Source organism: Hemicordylus capensis, chromosome 3 (genome assembly GCF_027244095.1).
Source record: "Hemicordylus capensis ecotype Gifberg chromosome 3, rHemCap1.1.pri, whole genome shotgun sequence".
Classification (NCBI taxonomy): Eukaryota; Metazoa; Chordata; class Lepidosauria; order Squamata; family Cordylidae; genus Hemicordylus; species Hemicordylus capensis.
Window position 1 is genome coordinate 281760860 of NC_069659.1, and position 20240 is coordinate 281781099.

The window sequence follows — 20240 nt, forward strand, 5'->3', positions numbered from 1 at the left end:
CAGAGGAAGTGTGACTATTGGTCGTTTTGGACCTCTCGGCGGCTTTCGATACTATCGACCGTAGTATCCTTCTGGAGTGTCTGAGGATGTTGGGAGTGGGAGGCACTGCTTTACAGTGGTTCTGCTCCTACCTCTTGGGCAGGTTCCAGATGGTATCCCTTGGAGACTGTTGTTCTTCAAAATCTTTTGTATGTTATTTTGTATGGTGTGCCTCAGGGCTCTGTATTGTTTCTGATGTTGTTCAACATCTACATGAAACCGCTGGGAGAGATCATCAGGAGATCTGGTGCAGGGTGCAATCAGTATGCTGATGACACCCAAATCTTTTTCTCCATGTCAACATCATCGTGAGAGGGCATAACCTCCCTAAATGCCTGCCTGGCGGTGGTGATGGGCTGGATGAGAGATAACAAACAGACTGAATCCAGATAAGATGGGTACTCATATGGGATCAAAACTTGGGAGATGAGTTTGATCTGCCTATTCTGGATGGGGTCACACTTCCTCGGAAGTAACAGGTACGCAGTCTGAGGGGTGCTTCTGGATCCAAGCCTCTCCCTGGTCTCCCAGGTTGAGGCAGTGGCCAGAAGTGCCTTCTATCAGCTTCGGCTGATACGCCAGCTGCGAATCAGCTTTCTTGAGATAAATGGCCTCAGAACAGTGGTAAATATGCTGGTAACCTTCTGACTGGATTACTGCAATGCGCTCTATGTGGGGCTGCCCTTATATAGCACTTAGCAATAGCACTTACATTTATATACCGCTCTATAGCCGGAGCTCTCTAAGCGGTTTACAATGATTTTAGCATATTGCCCCCAACATTCTGGGTACTCATTTTACCGACCTCGGAAGGATGGAAGGCTGAGTCAACCTTGAGCCCCTGGTCAGGATCGAACTTGTAACCTTCTGGTTACAGGGCGGCAGTTTTACCACTGCACCACCAGGGGCTCTGTAGTCTGGAAACTATAGCTGGTCCAGAATGCAGCAGCCAGGTTGGTCTCTGGGTCATCTTGGAGAGAGCATGTTACTCCCGTATTGAAAGAGCTACACTGGCTGCCGATATGTTTCTGGGCAAAATGCAAGGTGCTGGTTATAACCTATAAAGCCCTAAACAGAAGGGCTGTTTGAATAGAAATTTCATTTCTATTTGACAGAAATAAAATAAATAAATAAAATAAATAATAAACAGCTTGGGCCCTAGGTATTTAAGAGAACGTCTTCTTTGTCATGAACCCCACCGTCCACTGAGATCATCAGGAGAGGTCCGTCTGCAATTATTACAGCTCGTCTGGTGGCTACGCGGGGACAGGCCTTCTCCATTGCTGCCCCGAAGCTTTGGAATGTGCTCCCTGCTGAAATAAGAGCCTCCCCATCTCTGACAGCTTTTAAAATGTCTTTAAAGATAAATCTGTTCACTCAGGCTTTTATATTGTTTTAATACTTTTAACACTGTTTTAAAATTTCTTAAGTTGCTGTAATGTTTTAACTTTTTTCTGTTATTTTGTTCTAATGAATGTTTTAATTTTTCTGTTTATTTTGTTTCGTAAACAGCCCAGAGACATAAGTTTTGGATGGCATAAAAATATGTTAACTAACTAACTAACTAAATAAACAATAAAATAAAAACTATGCAGCGTTATTTATTCCCCGTGGGAGGAGTGGGGAAAGAAGGCTGGTAATTGGAGGCAACAGTGTCGCCACAGGTGTGTGTGTGTGTGTGTGTGTGTGTGGTGCCTTCAAAGAACAGGTAAGGTGCTCCTTACCTGTTCACCCCCTCCCTGCCGGCTCTTGAGTTTGAAGGAGAGGCATGGGGCTGCAGCATTCTTTCCTGCAGCGCAGCCATGTGCGTGCCAATGCCGATCAGGGCTGCAGGAAGGAACGCTGCAGCCCCACACCACTCCTTCAAAATCAAGAGCTGGTGGGGGGAAACAGCAGGAAGGGGGCAAAAAGGTAAGGAGCACCTTACCTGTTCTTTGAAGGTACCCCCCCCCATGTCATGATCCTATAACATTATTTACATCTGAATCACACCATGTACAAGAAGATCCTGCGACTGGTTTACGCTGTGCATATTTTTAGTTTAAAACAACAGTTTGTGATTGACTCTTACTTGTAAAGATATGGATCCACTATCCTTCGATTTAGTGAGGAAGCTGGAAATGGACAAGTTCAAATCAATGCTGCTGTTGTCAGCTGTGGAACCAGTGCCTGAATCTGTATCATTTTCTTTAGTACTTTCAAGATTAGGTTCCCGTGAGTTTTCCACAGCACCTTGATTGCCTAATGTATCTTCTACCTCATTTTCAGCACAGCTAATGCTAATATTGGGTACTGGAGACAACTCGTGTGGCTGTTTCACTGCAGTATCATCAGGCTGATTTTTAACTGGTAAGTCACAGGAAACTACCAACAGTTCTGCAGCTCCTTGAATGTTATTCTTGTGGTTTTCCTCAGCTTTGCTTTCTAGTTTATGACCAGGTTCTTCCATTTTGCCCTCATGTTCAGTGCTGCTTTCCTCAGTTCTCCTTGCCTCGTGAATATGCTTAGCGTCGCTTTCTGCCGACTTCTGTTCTAATCTTTCTGTCACGCCAATCTCTATTTCCTTTGTGCTACTTGCCTTACAAGTATCTTCTTGGTCTGTCTCAACTGGTTGCTGATCAGAATCCATCACTTTGACTTCACATTTAATAAGAGTTGGTTCAGAGGGGACTTTCTCCTGAGTATCCTCAGTAATACTCTCTGTTGGCTCCTGGGCACTTTCAAGCACTTTATCTGCATCAGTGATCAGAACTTCCTTAACACTGTCTGTCTTTTGAACATTGCTGATATCCACGGCTATCATTTGTGCCAGCATTTCATTAACTGATTCATCTGTACCTTTTACATGAGACTCCTCAGTAACAACAGTCACATTTTTCTCAACTTCAGATTCCTTCAGGCCACCCTCCTCACTTTTATTATCCTCTTGTAACTCCAAAGCCTCTTTAATCCCTTCTAAAGGTATCCCCTCCCCTCCTTTACTTCCTTGCAGGTCTATGCTACTTCCTTTTTCTTCATTCACCTCAGGCTCTTTTGCTTTTGTGATCTCAGCACTGTTGTCTTCAGTTTCAGGTATTATTTTTTGTTTGTTTTCAACTATTAATTTATTTGTTACATTTTCTTTCTCTGTTGTCAAAGTGGGCTCAGTAACAGTTTCAGATGCTATTCTGTCAGTTTCCTCTCCTTCTTTCCCTGATTCAGTGCCTTCACTTAATACTGCATTCTGAATATTATTTTCAGCTCCACTTTTCTTTGCTTCCTCTCTTTCATCCAGCAGCACAGATCCATTCTGCAGTTTTTCAGCATTTTCATGTAGTATGCTTGTAGTGGATCTCTCCTTTTCAGTTCTGTCAGGCTCAATATTTGTTTTTTCATCTTCAAGTGTTTTAGTACTAGTCTCTTCCACTGACGTACGCTCTGTTTTTTCAGAAACAGATTCCAGGATAGATGCATTCTGTGAAAGTTTATCTTCTTCTGAGCTGGCAATGCTGAGGTCAGATGAGGCACGCTTATTTGGAGGCAGCTGCTGAAATGGAAATGGAAATAAAATTATTAGTTATACACTCTAGTTTTAAAAATCAGTAATCTTAACTTTATAGCCACCTAAGCACAGTTACACTTATTGTCATTGATCATTTAGGAGCCTCTGCCCTAATTCCTTACTAATCTTACTAATTTCAAATTAACCTATTTTAGGAGCCATCCTTTTTCAAATGGGTCATAAAAGATGAGCAAATGCTAAGGTACCTTGCTAAATCCACACTCGCAACTTGAGTCTCCAATACTTCTTCAATATCCTGCACCTTTAAAGAGCTAAAACTAACAAGGCATTTTTCTTTGGTAATTTGAGGGCAGCACGGTTTGCAATTCTAAGTGGAATTCCATTTACATTGGTGGGATTCTGCAAAGTCCCTTGTGCGAATGCAAGGCAGTTCTGCTCTTGAACATTGAGGAAGGAAGGAAGACTAATTTCTGATGGTTCTCCTTCCCCTGCTGCAGTCCCCTTCCCCACATTCCTTGCCATTCCAGAGGATTCCCTGATCTTCAGGAGCAGTTTTCTAGGGGATGGGGGAATATCTGAAGCTCTGGAAAGAAAATGTGGAAAGGTTCTGCTGTGCAAGGAGAACATCACTCATGGTTCTTTGACAGAATCCCATGAGTCCTAGAAGGCCACTAAATACCATTTGTTCAAATGTATAATGTACTAAACAGAAAAATCATAATTATATATTCATCTTTTGAGCAATGATTATGTATTCTAGTCTATATTCACTATCTATTGAGTTACAAGTTAGTCTACCATTAGACCATTTTTCAATGTATTTGGAATACTTTAAACTATATGCTCAAAAGAAGTTTAACCTATCTACTCTCCACTTTTCTTTTACTTCAGCATCTTAATGAAAATTCTGCATTATACAATAGAAAGCATGTCAGAAAGCTTCAAAGGTAATTAATGCTGGAGTCCTAAGCTCACTTACTTGGAAATTAGGTCAATGGAAATGAATAAACTGCTTTAGGCTACAATATAACTTAATATACATGCCTGACATCCTGTGTTCCCTCTAAGGCAAGCGCATGTGTGCACACACACAAGTTCTTTGATGTCTGCTCAGTTAATTTTAGATCCCACTCAGGTTGAAGCATAAAGGCCCCGCTCTAAATGCATGTGTGCATTTACTGCCTTGATACTGCCACTCAGAACAAAACTCATTCCACATACAGATGAAAAAAATTAGAGGGAACACTGCTGACATCCTAACCGAGTGAGCTTCAAATTCTTTGAACCTCTGTGGCCACATAGCAGGAGCCCTCACACAACTCCACCATCCTATAGCATAGACACTATTGTGCTAGAGCCCTAATATTTCCAAGTGCTGCCTTCACTTAGGAAGTAGTCTGTAAGATGAGAAACACACTGCCAACTCTCAGCAATCCATGCTCTAGAAGCACAGAGTGCTTCTAGAGCACGGGCAGTGCTTGAGAGTATTAGGGCTTTTGTGCAACAGCACACATGCAAGTTGAAGCATGCACACTTTGCTAGGATGTCAGCTGCATTTTACACACACACACACACACACACACACACACACACACACACACACACACACACGTTATAACTCACCAGAGAATTTTCAGATTCCTCCTCTTCATCTTCATCTTTCCCATCTTCTACTTCTTCCGTAACTTCAGCCTTAGCTTCTGCAATCAGTTCTCTGATTGGTTTATTGGAAGCGACAGTAACAAATGGATGCTGTTTTTTAAAAAAGCACACACAATTTCAAACAAAATTGAAAGCCATCTAATAGCTGTATATTTTACAATTTGGATATGGGTCCCCATTGCATTTAGTAGATCAAAACAAACAATAACTTGATTGGGTGGACATTTCTGTATCTTTTGCATGGGTGAAGCACAGATGGTTCTTCTGGCAGTGTCATACTCTCTGCTTGGCCCTATTTCATAGACATTTCAACTTATACCTGATGTGTTTTGGAGTTCAAAATGTAGCAACAAGGAACAAAGTTAATTTCACCTGACTACATTTATTGCTGTTGGTACTTTCACAGTTACAGCACTGTAGCAGATAAATGAGCATCATGCTTCTCAATCCTTCATAAATTAGCTGAATATAACATAAGAACAGCCCTGCTGGATCAGGGCCAAGGCCCATCCAGTCTAGCATCCTGATTCACATAGTGGTCTACCAAATGCCTCTGAGAACCCCACATGCAAAAGGTGAGAGCATGCCTTTTCTCTTGCTGTCGCTCCCCTGCAACTGGTATTCAGAGGCCTCTTGCCTCTGAGGCTGGAGGTGGCATACAGTCACAAAACTAGTAGCCATTGACAGACCTGTCCTCCATGAATTTGTCTCAGCACCTTTTAAAGCCATCCAAGCTAGCGGCCATCACCACATCCCATGGCAGAGAATTCCACAGATTAATTATGCACTGTGTGAAAAAGTACTTCCTTTTGTTGGTCCTAAATTTCCTGGCCTTCAGTTTCATGGGATGATGCCTGGTACTAGTGTTGTGAGAGAGGGGGAAAATTTGTCTCTGTCCACTCTCTCGCCTCCGTGCATAATTTTATATACCTCTATCATGTCTCCCTGGAGTTGACTCTTTTCCAAACTAAAAAGCCCCAGATGCTGTAGCCGTGCCTCATAAGAAAGGTGCTCCAGGCCCTTGATCATCTTGGTTGCCCTCTTCCACACCTTTTCCAGTTCTACAATCTTCTTAAGATACAGTGAGCAGAACTGTCTGCAGTACTCTAAGTGTGGCTGCACCATAGATTTGTATAAAAACAGGTCGCTTACCTGTAACTGATGATCTGGTAGAGATCCGTTGATATCCATAAGAATGGGGTTTTGTGCCTAAACAGAAGCCATGTGGTAGCCATGCCTGAGCTTGTCGAAGCGCCCAGGCCACACCCCCACACTGAAGACGTGGCCGTGGTGCGAAGTCCCTCAATTCTTGGACCACTACCGTGGAGGATGACCATCCAGGAAAGCCGGTAAGTTCATCCATAGTCAACGCGAGAGCCTAAGGCAAAGACGCACATCAGCACACCTGTACATACAGAGGCAGCACCACTGCAAAGGGGAGGACGGAAGGGTCTTATGGATATCGATGGATCTCTACCAGATTATCAGTTACAGGTAAGCGACCTGTTTATCTGGATCGAGATCCATTGATGTCCATAAGAATGGGTGTCTAGCAAGCTCCAAAAAGGAGGAGGGAGCAGTAGTAGCTATTGCAATACCCGTTTCAATATTTCTCCCGAAGGTTGCCTCTGCAGCAGTGCACACATCTATCGCATAGTGTTTAATGAATGGCATCTCTGAGGACCAGGTGGCTGCTGTCCACAAAAGCCACCCCGGAAAGGTGTACAGAGGAGGAAGCATATGCCCTGGTGGAGTGGGCCTTGATAGCTTCTGGCGGTGCCTTGTTCTGTAGTTTATAAGCAAACAGAATAAGTTCAACAAGCTATCTCAACATTCATTGTCTAGAGATCGGGGAGCTGTTTGTAGGGCCCTTGTAGGATATGAAGAGAAGCGTTGATGACCTAAAGGTCCTCGTCCGTGCCATGTAGAACAGGAGAGCTCAGCAAACATCCATAGCATGCAGGGATCTTTCCAAAGCAGTGGAGGGGTCCCTGAAGAAGGTTGGTAAGATAATATCCTGATTCAGGTGGAAATTAGACACTACTTTTGGTAAGAATGAAGGATCCACGCGCATCCAGACCTTGTCCGGGTAAAAAATCATATAGGGAAAGTCCACCCTGAGAGCCGTGAGTTCACTCACACGCTTGGCTGTAGTGATGGCAATCAAGAAAGCAGCCTTCCAAGAAACCAGTCTCAAAGAAGACAAGGCTATGGGCGCAAATGGAGCCTGGGTCAATGATGACAGTACTAATGACAGACTCCAGGGCTCCACCGGAGGTTTAACCGGAGGATAAACGTGTGAGAGGCCTCTCAGGAAGGTTTTACTCATTGGGTGTGAGAATAGTGTTTCCCCATCTCACCTTGGGTGTTGTGAGCACATGTTGGCCAGTCCATTTGACTTAAGAGACATGACGTATCGAAGAAACTTGTGGATTGAAGCTCGTTTAGGCAGAAGTCCACTGGAGCATGCATAGGCTTTAAAGCTGCACCACTTACTCAGGTAGTTTCAACATGTGGATTCCTTACGTTGATTGAGCAAAATGTGATTCAGCAGATTATCCGCCAGACGGTCAGGTGGAGGGTGTGAATGTCTGGATGCAGAATGGGACCACTGTCCTGAGTGAGTAGATCAAGACGGCAAGGCAGGTATCTGTAGCAGTTCCTTGCCAGTCTGTGTACTTGTGGAAACCAGGATTGCCTTGGCTACCATGGTTTCACTAGGATGCAACTGGTCGGATTGGATAGTAGACGAGCCACCACCCTAGGTATTAATGGCGGGGGGGGGGGACATGTAAGGTATCTCCAGGGACCAATCTAGTTGAAAGGCATCCCCCAGAGACCGACAATCACGGCCCGCTCTGGAGCAGAAGTGGGCACATTTCGCATTTGCGGAGCAAGCAAAGAGGTCTATGGTGGGTCTCATCCACTGGTATAGAAAAGGGCTATAACCTCTGTCTGAAGTTCCCACTTGTTCTGTTGGTCCTGTAGGAAGATCCGGCTGAGGTCGTCTGCCAGGGTGTTGTCTAGCCCTTTGATGTGCACAGCCACCAGGTAAATCTGGTGCCAAATGCACCAGTGCCATTACTGTACACTGAGGGCACATAGGCTGCATGACACTGACCCCCCTTGACGATCAATATAAGCTTGTGCTGTCGTATTGTCGAGGTAGACTTGGGACGACTTTGCCCTGAAGGATCGGTATGAAAGCCTGTAAGGCCTGGTACACAGCCAGGAGCTCCAAGAAATTGATGTGTAACTGGGCTTGGAGCGGAGACCATCTCCCCTGGATCTTGTGACTGTGTTGCAGGAAGCCATCAGGCCCAGCAGGCGTTGTACTGATTGGGCCGGCTGTAAGGGTTTTTGGGAAAACGACACAAGGTCCTGAATGCAAGCGTATCTGTCCTCCGGTAAGAACGCTTTCTGTTGCGTGGTATCGAGAATCACCCCTATGTAAGAGGCCATGAGGTTCTAGATGGGACTTTTTCCAATTGATTTGGATGCCCAGATCCTGAAGCAGGTTCCGTACATAGTGGATGTGCAAAAGTAACCTGTCTCTGTCCCTTGCGGCCAGAAGCCAATCGTCTAAAAAAGGATAGACAGTGACCCCTCTGGTCTGCAGGTGAGCAATCACCACCACCATACATTTTGTAAAAACCCTTGGGGTGGTGGACAGTCCGAAGGGCAATACATTGTATTGGAACACTTGGTGGCCCACGGTGAATCGTAGATATTTGCGATGATATTGATATGAAAATATGTGTCCTTTAAGTCCAGCGTTCCAAGACAGTTCTCTCCCTGGAGCAGCAGAAGAATCTGTTGCAATGCCATCATATGGAATTTCCTGACACAGATGAACTTGTTCAGGCAGTGGAGATCCATAATGGGCCAAATGCCTCCGTCCCATTTGGGGATCTGAAAATACCAGGAATAGAACCCGTCCCGCCTGTCTGCCCATGACACCGGAGCAATTGCCCCTTTCTCTAAAAGCTCCCTCAACTCCTGTTGGAGTGTGATTGAAGGAGGAACAACAGAAGGGACCTTAACTCGATCACATAACCAGCGGTTATAATCTTCAGGACCCAGTGGTCCGATGTTATATGGTGCCATGCGGGGGCATGGCTTGCCAACTTGATGATAGGCTGGGACGGGAGGATGGAATGACCCATCAAAGCAGATGTTTAGAACCCCCGCTGGCAGGAGAGGGGAGCTGAGTGGTGTCGATGGGCGATCCAGAATTTCAAAGACGCTTCTGGATGTCCTGCGACTTTGTGCGCTGGGACTGAGGAGCTTTTCCCTTTTGATGGTAAGGGCAGCGCTGATAAGTAGAGTAAGGTTTCCTGAAGTCCCACCGATCCTGATTTCGGTAAGAGGGATGGAACTTGCCATAGCTGTTGCGGAATTTTGATGTAGTCGCTGAAGTAGATGGATGCGAAGTAAAAGTCTTGGCGGTAAACTTTGACTTTTTCAGCTGCTCCATGGTTGCATCGGTTGTTTCACTGAAGATACAGGTGCCATCAAAGGGTAACCCTTCTATTTTATCCCACATGTCTAGTTGGAGACCTGTAGATCTTAACCAGGCATGTCTCCTCAATGTGATGGCTGCTGTCATTGCACAAGACTCACTCTCCGCCAGGTGTTTGGCAATACTAAGTTGCCTGCGTGTTAGCTCTCTCGAGTTCTCGAGGGTGTGGTGGAACTTGGCTTTAAAGTCCTCAAAGGATAGTAAGTCAAGATCGTTTTCCAAAAGTTCCCAAAGGCCATGCACATATTTAGCCGTGCAGACCACATAATTAGCCACCTTGATTGACAGACAGGGCGTTGAGTAGATCTTTCTTCCCAGTAGATCTAACTTCCTGCCCTCCTTATCGAGAGGAACAGTATATTGCTTGGCAGTTTTAGAAGGCGTGGCACAATCCATCACTAAGGAGTTAGGTGCCGGGTGCTTCAGGAGGTAACCACTGTCCTTATCCTGAACCCTGTAAAGACTCTCCAATATTTCTGAAGTTAGAGTGGAGGTGTGCAACACCTCCCAAGCACACTTGGCAGCCCTGGTGATGACAGGCAACATTGGCAAGGCCACAGGGGCAGTGGACTGAGATTTCAGCATAAAATTTTACACTGGATCGTCTATAGTGGCCAGGTGGGAGCGAACATCCAGACCAAGAGCATCAGCCATCGCTCGAATCTGCTTATGATAAGCCTTGAGCTCATCATTAGGGGAAACATAAGTCACTGGTGCTACAGCTGTAGGCGGGTCCACAATTGTGCTTATGTCCTCAGGGTCGGACTCGAAATCTGACGAGCCATAATGCTCTGAAGGTGAGCCCGGCGGTGGCCCAGCATCCTCCGTTAGAGTAGGGGCAGTCTGGGTACCAGATGCAACAAGAGGGGACGGTACTGGAGTTGTCTGCATTGACTCCGAGTGAAGAGGAACTGTAGAAGTTTGTTACACCCACTGGACGAAGACCAGGGGAGAGGTCTGAGTGGCCACAGAAATGGTAGAAGGGTTGGGACAAGAATCCCTTGCTGGTGTCGGGGTCTCCAAGGCCTGTTGCTCTCGCCCCCATAAGGGGCATCCGGGGAAGAGGTGCCCAGAGAGGGATGGTGGTACCCGCAAGAATGTCAGGGAGTTGGATATTTAAAGTGGCTCGCCAACAACAGTGGAACTGTATGTATTGTGGCAGTGACCACCACCTGTCAGACAGGCTCGAGGTCCACCGGAAGGAAGCTTTTAAACTTTGAGGCAGAGTGCATGCTAGAAGACAAGTCCAATAGAGAAAGCAGAGAACGCGTAGCTGACAGCAGGGTTTCCTCGACATCGACATTGATTATCTCGAAAGCTAGTAACTCAGTACCGAGGGGTTACTTGCGTTGAAGCAGAGAGGACAGGAGTATGTAAGGCTGAAGGCAATTGTGTAGCAGCCTGCACTGTCGAGGGAGAAGCAGAAGAAGCCAGTGGCGTTGGAGCTGGAGAGAGAGAGCGCTAGCCATTGGGATCGAAACAGGCGTCCAACGTCCATTGAGGGTGGCTCGGTACTGACCATCGTCGATGGCGAACGGACAATATCCACTGAGGGCTGCTCAGTATTGACCATCGATGTCAAAAGAGCAACATCCACCGAGGGCTGCTCGGTATCGATTGACGTCGACTGTCCTAGGAGCACCGAAAGGACCACGACCGAGGAAGATGTTGACACCGTAGGATCGTTTGATGCTGGGGGTGCAGACGTCGAAGGAGGTCGAGTGTACGTTGACTTTGATGGCTGCGCCAAAGAAGGCGATAGTGTACAGTCCCGTGGACTGTCCCGATGTCTCCAATGTTTGTCTTTGGGCGAAGAGACATAGTCAGTACTGCGACGCTTCGAAGACCTCCCATGCTCATCCGAATGGCGCGTCGGTTTCGAAGACAAAGAAGTAGAAGTAGAAGACTTCAACTCCGAGGGTTTTGAGGTTGTTGTCGATGTTGAATACTTCCCCGATGTTGAGCACTCTTCAATGTCGAGACGATCTTTGTGGGATCGTGGCCCAAAGATTTATGTTTGCGTGATGTCGATGAAGGTCTCGATGTCGATTTCTGAGTAGGTGTCAAGTGCGTCATAGATGCCGAAGGCCGAGGAGTGCCCGGAGTCGAGGGGCTCAACACCTCATCATAAATCACCACCCAAAGGCGGAGTGCCCAATTCTTCCGTGTCTGTTTTGAGAAGGACAGACATATTTTACATGAGGATACATTATGTTCCTCCCCCAGGCACAACAGACATAGGTCATGAATGGCCTTGGAAGGCAGTTTTGCCCTACAACCCTCACACCATTTAAATGACTTCTTCTCTTCAGCCATAATTGCAAGTCAGGTCCATTCCATAGTCAAACTCCAGAAGGTTGCTGAAAACCAGTCCGAGTCAGGAGCCAGAGAATCACCGTCAACCATTCCGTGTCAAAAACCAAACGTATTCCATCAACCAGTCCAAGTCAAAGTCCAGTAAAATCAGTCAGGATAAAGGATGAACAAGAGAACAGAGGAACTTTCTGACTACAGAGGCAGCAGACCAAGGTCCAAACACAAGGTGGTTGGAAAAGAACTGAGGGACTTCGCACCATGGCCCTGCCTTAAATAGCACGCTTCAGCATGGGGGCGTGGCCTGGGCACTTCGACAAGCTCAGACATGGCTACCGCATGACTCCTGAGCTGGCACAGAACCCCATTCTTATGGACATAGACGGATCTCGATCCAGATCTCTATTATATTAGCAATTTTATTTTCAGTCCCCTTCCTAATGATCCCTAGCATGGAATACGTCTTTTTCACAGCTGCTGCACACTGAGTTGACAATTTCAACAAGCTGTCCACCATGACCCCAAGTTCTCTCTCCTGGTCAGTCACTGACAGCATAGACCCCATCAGTGATTATGTGAAGTTGGGGTTTTTTTGCCCCAATATACATCACTTTACAATTGCTTACATTGAACCACATTTGCCATTTTGTTGCCCACTTACCCAATTTGGAAAGATACTTTTGGAACTCCTCACAATCCACTTTGGATTTCACTACACTAAATAGTGTCAGCTGTCTATGTCAACCAAATCACTTTTCTACACATGCCTGTTGACACTCTCAAAGAACTCCAAAAGGTCAGTGAGTCAAGACTTGCCCTTGTAGAAAGCATGCTGGTTGTTCTTCAGCAAGGCCTGTTCTTCTATATGTTTAATAATTTTGTCCTTAAGTATTGCTTTCCATAAATTACCCGGCACAGAAATTAAGGTAACTGGCCTGTAGTTTCCAAGATCTTCCCTGCATCCCTTTATGAAAATGGGACTTATATTAGCTACTTTCCCGTCTTTTGGTACAAAGCCTGATTTTGTAAGGGCAAGTTACATATTTTTGCTAGATCAGCAATTCCACATTTGAGTTCCTTCAGAACTCTTGGGTGGATACCACCTGACCCTGGCAATTTGTTAATTTTTAGTTTTCCAGACAGTTTAGAGCATCCTCTCTCATCACCTCAAATTGGCCCAGTTCTTCAGCCTCCAAACCTAAGCAGCTCAGTTCCGGAGAGGATATATGGTCAGTTTCCTCCCATTTCATGCCCTCATCATCTAAGGGTTCAACCACCTCCCTGCCAGGTTCTCTGCTTCTGATATATTTAAATAAGTTTTTGTTATTCCCCTTGACACTTATAGCTATATGCTTCCCAAACTCTCTTTTTGCATCCCTTATTGTCTCCTTGCATTTCTTTTGCCAGAGTTTATGGTCCTTTCTGTTCTCATTTGGGCAGGACTTCCTTTTTCTGAAGAAAGTCTTCTTCTCTTTTATATCTTGCCTGACATCTCTTGTTAGCCATGCTAATGTCCTCCTGAACGTGGTGGTACCTGTTGGTATACATTTCAACTGAGCTTCTATTATTGTGGTTTTAAGTAAATGATCTGACCCTCCCAACTTTCTCTTTCAGCTTCCTTTTTACCAGTCCCCTCATTTTTGAGAAGTTTCCATTTCGAGACTTCCTTGGCAATGCTCCACTTGCATATAAGGTGAATTGGATCACACTATGGTCACCGTTCCAAAATGGTTCTACAACTCTGACATCTCACACCAGGCCCTGGGCACCACTCAGGATTAAGTCCAAGGTCGCCTTCTTTCTGGTTGGTTCCACGACCAACTGTTCTAAGGCAGTCATTCAGCATGTCTAGAAATTTGGTCTCTTTCAATACCCACGTGAGTTTGCCCAGTCTATGTGGGGGTAATTGAAGTCAACTATTATTACAGCTCTCTGTCTTTGACACCTCTCTGATTTGCTTCTCCAACTCCAGGTCACTCTCAGAGTATTGATCCAAAGGGTGGTAGCACGTCCCTAGTAACACATTTATTTTCAGTCCAGTTATTGTCACCCATAATGATTTTGTGGAGGACTCGGGTCCTCCTATGTTTTCTAGCTTGTTGGATTCTATCCCTTCTTTAATTATACAGTGCTACTCCACCCCCAACGTGCCCCTCCCTGTCCTTTCTGTAGCATTTGTATCCAAGAATAAAAGTGTCCCACTGGTTCTCACTGTTCCACCAGGTTTCCATTATGGCCATTATATCTTTAATTTCATTAGCAACCAAGCACCAGCTCACCCATCTTGGCTTGGAGGCTTCTGGCACTGGTATGTAAACCTGTACGCCAAGTATCTTACCTGGAGTTGGCTATCTTCCTTAATGACAGTTGACATTTCTGAGCAGTTGTCATATGTTTCCATCTGCTCTACTCCTAGTTCTACTCTTATGGCTTATCTGAAAACTTTAGGGGATTTTGCTTGCCAAATCAGATACCACCAAGTTCCTGTCAGAAATCACCCAGGCGTCATTTTAAAAGCTGCTCTGCAATCTTTTTTTATTTTTAACTGTTTGTGTAAAGACAAAGGCTGAGTTCCCAAGGGGCACATAGAAACCCACAGTATTTTTTGCTAAACTACTTTTTAAAGAATTTCTCAAAAGACAGTTTGGCAATTAGACATGACAGGATTTGAAAAGAGGAGATTGGCTAGAGCACAGAGTGGTAGTGATGTGAGAGCCAGCTCAATTTGAGCCAGACTCGACATCAAACCAACTCAGGTTTCGGCGATCCAAGTTCGAACTGCGCCAGTGCTGGTCTGAGTTCAAACCAGACTGGGCCTGGTTCTAAGAATCAGTTTGAGGTATACTTGTAAAGGGGAAGCCAGCGAGAATTCCCCTGTAAAGGGGGGCTCCCTAGCCTATGTGGGGGAGGCGAGTGAAAGGTGCATTTCTACCTTTAATTTCCAGATGGCGGCAGAGACATCGGCGGTGGGGGCTTCTCCAACCCCTCCCCTCTAGCGTCCCAAATGACAGCCCAGGCTGGCTGCAGCCCAGTTCAGATGTCTGCGCATGTGCAGAGGCCATTTTTATGACTTCTGCATATGTGCAGAAGCCATTTGCATCACCACATGATTTGCATCACTAGCCTGGCTCGGGCTGTCATTTGAGAGGCCGGGGGAGGGGGTCTGGAGCCCCCTGTCACTGATATATTTGCTGTTGCCGAGGTCCACACTGCTTGGAAATTAAAAGGTAGAAATTCCCCTTTTGCTCCCCCCTTCCCGCTTAGGCTAGAGAATCCCCCTCTACTTACTTTCCTCACCTGATTCCCCTTTACAAGTATACCCGAGCTGGCCTGCCAAGCCAGAGACCGGACCAAGTCAGTTCGAATCCTGTCCAGATTCTAACCAAACCAGCCTGGCCAGTTCTGTGCATATCCCTAGGGAGTGGGTAGAGTAGAGAAGATAGCCTATGCTCCCAGTAAGTGTACACTATTCCCCCACTAACACTATTCTCTCCATGTGTTGTCTGAAACATTCTCAGGCTAATTGACAAGCAACTTTATGAAGTAGGGGAGCTAGCCCTCTTCTGCATCCTGGCAAGTAGGAGCAACAGTGAACCCAAATATATCGCAAACAGGTGCAAACAAATACTTTCATAAATGTATTTATGAAAATACTTTCATAAATAAACTGTCTACTAACTTGTGAGGACTCGTCTCTCTGATGATCCATTTTAAATATATGAAGTTTCATTTTAAAATATGCTCACAACTTCAGTAGATCCTTTTTAATTATACATTAAGCATACTAAATATAGCACCAAAGTATTGAGATACAATAGACACTATTCTTCCTACCTGGAGAAGTTCAGCGGTGTTCCACCTGGCATCTACATTCTTTTCCAAACATTTCTTTAAGAAGTCTTTGAAGTCAGCAGACCTGCAAAAAATAAGTTAAAATAAATAACTGCTATACACAATGAATAATGATCATCTTTTCAGTTTCTCCTTTGGAAAACTGTAATAATCTATCTGCCAGCATAAGAACAGGACAGGCAAGAGGGTGAAAAAATATCAATTGCAACATCTCAGATTATTTTAACAGAAAAGTAGTACTGAAGTCTGTGTCATTAAACTGAAGTTTTAAGAAATAATACATCAAATAACTTTCAGATAAAAGACAAAATACATTTTTAAGACAAACTTTTGGTATATGACAGTCTCCTTTGAAAGATTAATAGAATAATTAATAAATTATTGTATACTATATCATTTCATGAAAACTGATGCAATGGAATTTGTTGTACTATATTTCCATAGTTAAGCATAGCTACCACATTCCCAGCTTGAAGCAAGCAGATTCTCTTTTTAGCAGTGTTTGCTTATGTTTAATTAAAGCTGGCTTAGAGTATATCCAACTAGGCTTAATGTGACTCTTACCCATCTCTGGTAGAGGACAATTTTCATCCTCTGATACTAAAAATGTGCACTGTTTTTGCGAACTGACCAAAATTTTGCTTTAAAAATAAAAGTTAAAAGTACCATTTTGAGGGTTGTCCTAAGGAAGGTGGATCTGACTTTGCTATTTTCAGAAGAACACGCATTGGATTTAATTCATGGTGCGGTGGTTCTATTTCAGCCATTTCTATTAAAGTTACACCTAAAGACCAAACATCAGCCTTGTAATCATAAGGCCTGTCTTTAGATGTTTCACACATTACCACTTCAGGAGCCATCCTACAATGGAAGTGGGAAAGAAAAAAAAAGATTGTTAAGCATTATTATCAACATCTAGCATAATTTGAACAGTTTTATATAAAAATCTCTTTTGCTTACATTAATGCATTTTAAGGTCACACTAACATGAATAAATAAACACGTTCTAGTAAGAACTAATCTGCCTACCTTCCTTTCACTATCCCTACAACTGGACTAAATTCGGTCCAAATCAGTTAGGCAGTTCACAAGTTAGCCCCCTTGCACCGCAAACGTCCATGTGTCTGTCATCTTGAATTGGGGTGGATGACATCATCACACACTATGCCACTGAGGTGTCCCTAAACTGTACCAAATGTGGTTCACATTGGTCCAGGCATTGCAAAGTTGATAGAGGGACACACACAATCAATGCCGGGTGATCTCATAAGCCTACTGGAAAGTAGGCTAAAAAGGGTAATTTGTTTGAACAGCATTGTCATTTTACTTCATTTTACTTTGATTAATATGCAATTAATCCTGAAAAGTGAAAAAAGATACACCTTTTAAAGCGGTGGTTCTCTCATACTTAACAAGGGGAGAGCAATTATCCTTACTCAATCCAGCAAAGTGCCTCTCAAATGGCTGATGCTATCACCTTTGTGTGTGTTTGCTTTTATTGTGAGCCCCTTTAGGACAGGAAACCATTCCCTCATAACTCTCACAATGTAAAGCACTAATATTTTGTTTGTTAAGAAGTGGATAATAATAATAATAATAATAATAATAATAATAATAATAATAGAATCTATTAAACACCAATGAAACAAAGCAGGCCTACAAGAAAGAACAAGTCAAGAACTGAGCAGAAAAATGGAGAAATAAGCCACTGCATGGTCAATATTTGCACAATATAAGTGGAAAATCAAACATCACTGAGACCTGGCAATGGCTTAAGAATGGCAACTTGAAGAAAGAAACTTAATTTAATAAAGAAATTTAAAGAATTAAAGAAATTTAATACAGACTGCACAAGAACAAGCACTAAGAACAAATGCAATAAGAGCAAAAGTTGAAAAATCAACAACAAACAGCGAGGCCTACTTTACAAAGAAAGCGGCTTTATAAAGAAACAGTGGACCACCTAATCAGCTGATGTAAAAAGATCACACAGAATGACTACAAACAAAGGCATGACAAGGTAGCAGGGATGATACACTGAAAGATCTGCAAAAAATACAAGCTACCTGTAGCCAAACATTGGTGGGACCATAAAACTGAAAAAGTTGTAGAAAATGAAGATGCAAAAATATTATGGGACTTCTGACTACAAACAGACAAACATCTGCCACACAATACACCAGATATAACTGTAGTCGAGAAGAAAGAAAAACAAGTTAAAATAATCAACATAGCAATACCAGGGGATAGCAGAATAGAAGAAAAAGAAATAGAAAAAATCACCAAATACAAAGATCTACAAATTGAAATTGAAAGGCTGTGGCAGAAAAAGACCAAAATAATCCCAGTGGTAATTGGCGCCCTACGTACAATTCCAAAACAACTTGAAGAGCACCTCAACACCATAGGGGCCACAGAAATCACCATCAGCCAATTACAAAAAACTACTTTACTGGGAACAGCCTATATTCTGCGACGTATCTATAATAATAACAGCAACAATACTGATAATAAAATTCAGCCATCCCAGGTCCTTGGGAAGGACTCAATGTCTGTATAAAACAAACCAGTCAATAACACCTGTCTGACTGTGTAAACAATAACAACAACAACAACAACAATAATCTATAACAGCAACATGTTGAATTAATCCTTAAGAAAAGCTTACAAGATGGTTCACTCACCAATAAGGGGTACCAATGAAAGAATCTCTTCTCTGTATTGTCCTTGTATTTTTAGCAGACACTCCAAAATCCGCTTCAAACAAATAAGAAATGCTAATTTAGAGTCACATTAACATACATCTCTACTTCAACACCATGTCATTTCTTCCCTAAATCAGAAAAAAATCTCTCATTACCTCTTGCCTTAATGCTTCATTCTCCTTCACTCTTCCCCACCCCGAGGAATTAAAAATGTTAGGGGGAAACTACTGGCTACATCACTGGATCTGAAGAGTTTATTTTTTAATAATATTTATTTGGGGGGGGGGGGAATTAACAGCACAAAATAGGCATTACCTAACAGTGCTTAGTTTGAAGGCATATATTTTGGATAATCTCCAACAGATTACATTAGTGTTTCTTAAACTTGCAAGTGGCAGTGATCTCTTTTTAACCTAGTGAGTACAAGAGATCGATGGAGTGAGGGAGGGGTCCATCTCTGACATTGTGTCACACCTCAGAGGTGTTTAAAGGAGTGAGATTTTTCACTGCTTCTGAACACCTGTGTAGCTAAATAGGAGGCTTCAGATTTAGGAAGAGAACAGGGGGCTCCTCTCTCTGTAGGCATACTGGGCTTCAGAGGAGCTTTAGATCTGCTCTAAAGCAACAAAAACGTTGCCATCACTTACTATTGGAAGCAGAAGGAACTAAGTGCTCACTGACTCAAACTGATGTTTATACTCCGCAGCCTTGTTTTGTTCCCAAAGACCAAAGGAATTACTTCTGAATTCATTTTATAATTAGTCTATTGAACCCACTGTCACAGTATGCTTTGATAGGAAACAATGGTTTTTAAAAAGTTCAACTACAAGCCATGATAATCACAAGTGCCAAATGTCACCTTATGGACAGAGATTTTGAGCCCCTACTAATATTATTTCCATGCCAAGCGGGTGCCTCCTCCGAGTGGTAAGCCAATCACATGTGAAGGGCAGACTGTATGGTTACTTTCTCACATGGGGAACAACCATGTCACCCACAAATCCCATGATGTTTCCTGTGAAGTAGGATAGGACTACAATATGCAAAAGCAGCACCCACACCATATGGGCAGCATATGACTGGGCCTGTATCTCTTGCTGCTGGATGCCAAGGATTAAAACCAGATGATGAATACAGATATCATGCTTCCTTTGTAATTCACAGACATGTGCCTTGCCAACGTGTTTAGAATGGTGAGTTAGATCATTTAACTGAGCCACTATGGTCATTTTTGCATTTGTACTTGTGTGCCAGAAGTGTCATACCACTGCTCAGGTTTTAGCAAATAACTAGCCGACCTCGCACAAGACAACTGTGTGCTCTTTAGGGCCGGCTACTTATTCCCCACCACCTTCTGCCCCAATCTGCAGCCCGCGACCAATTCTCCTAGGTGCACCTCAGCCAATCAGGAGCCTCCACCACCCAGCCAATCAGCTGGGCACCGGGACACACATTCCAAGGCTCACCCAGGAGAATTAAATATATAGATTAATTAAAAATATTAATATAAGGCCTGCACCTCTTCCTTTTGAAATCCAAAAAGGTTTGCCAAACATATATAGAATAATTACTTATTCTGTTTATTTTTCCAGGTTAACAAAATTCACCCATGCCTGTCTGGAAGCTATGGATCTTGATATGCAAA

General features: G+C 43.8%; 1 protein-coding gene across 5 annotated transcripts in view; it reads right to left on the reverse strand.

Annotated features, from left to right (window-relative positions):
• Positions 1 to 20240, reverse strand: part of SLK (STE20 like kinase) — an 80653-nt gene that overhangs the window by 29880 nt on the left and 30533 nt on the right. For 4 of the 5 annotated variants that reach the window (XM_053305674.1, XM_053305669.1, XM_053305670.1 and 1 more), the window contains exons 6-10: positions 18575 to 18647; positions 16557 to 16751; positions 15873 to 15954; positions 5165 to 5293; positions 2111 to 3565 (exon numbers count right to left, since the gene is read on the reverse strand). In XM_053305674.1, coding sequence (XP_053161649.1) covers positions 2111 to 3565; positions 5165 to 5293; positions 15873 to 15954; positions 16557 to 16751; positions 18575 to 18647 — 1934 coding nt within the window. The remainder of the gene's footprint in view (positions 1 to 2110; positions 3566 to 5164; positions 5294 to 15872; positions 15955 to 16556; positions 16752 to 18574; positions 18648 to 20240) is intronic. The other variant, XM_053305673.1, reaches the window with a different exon arrangement.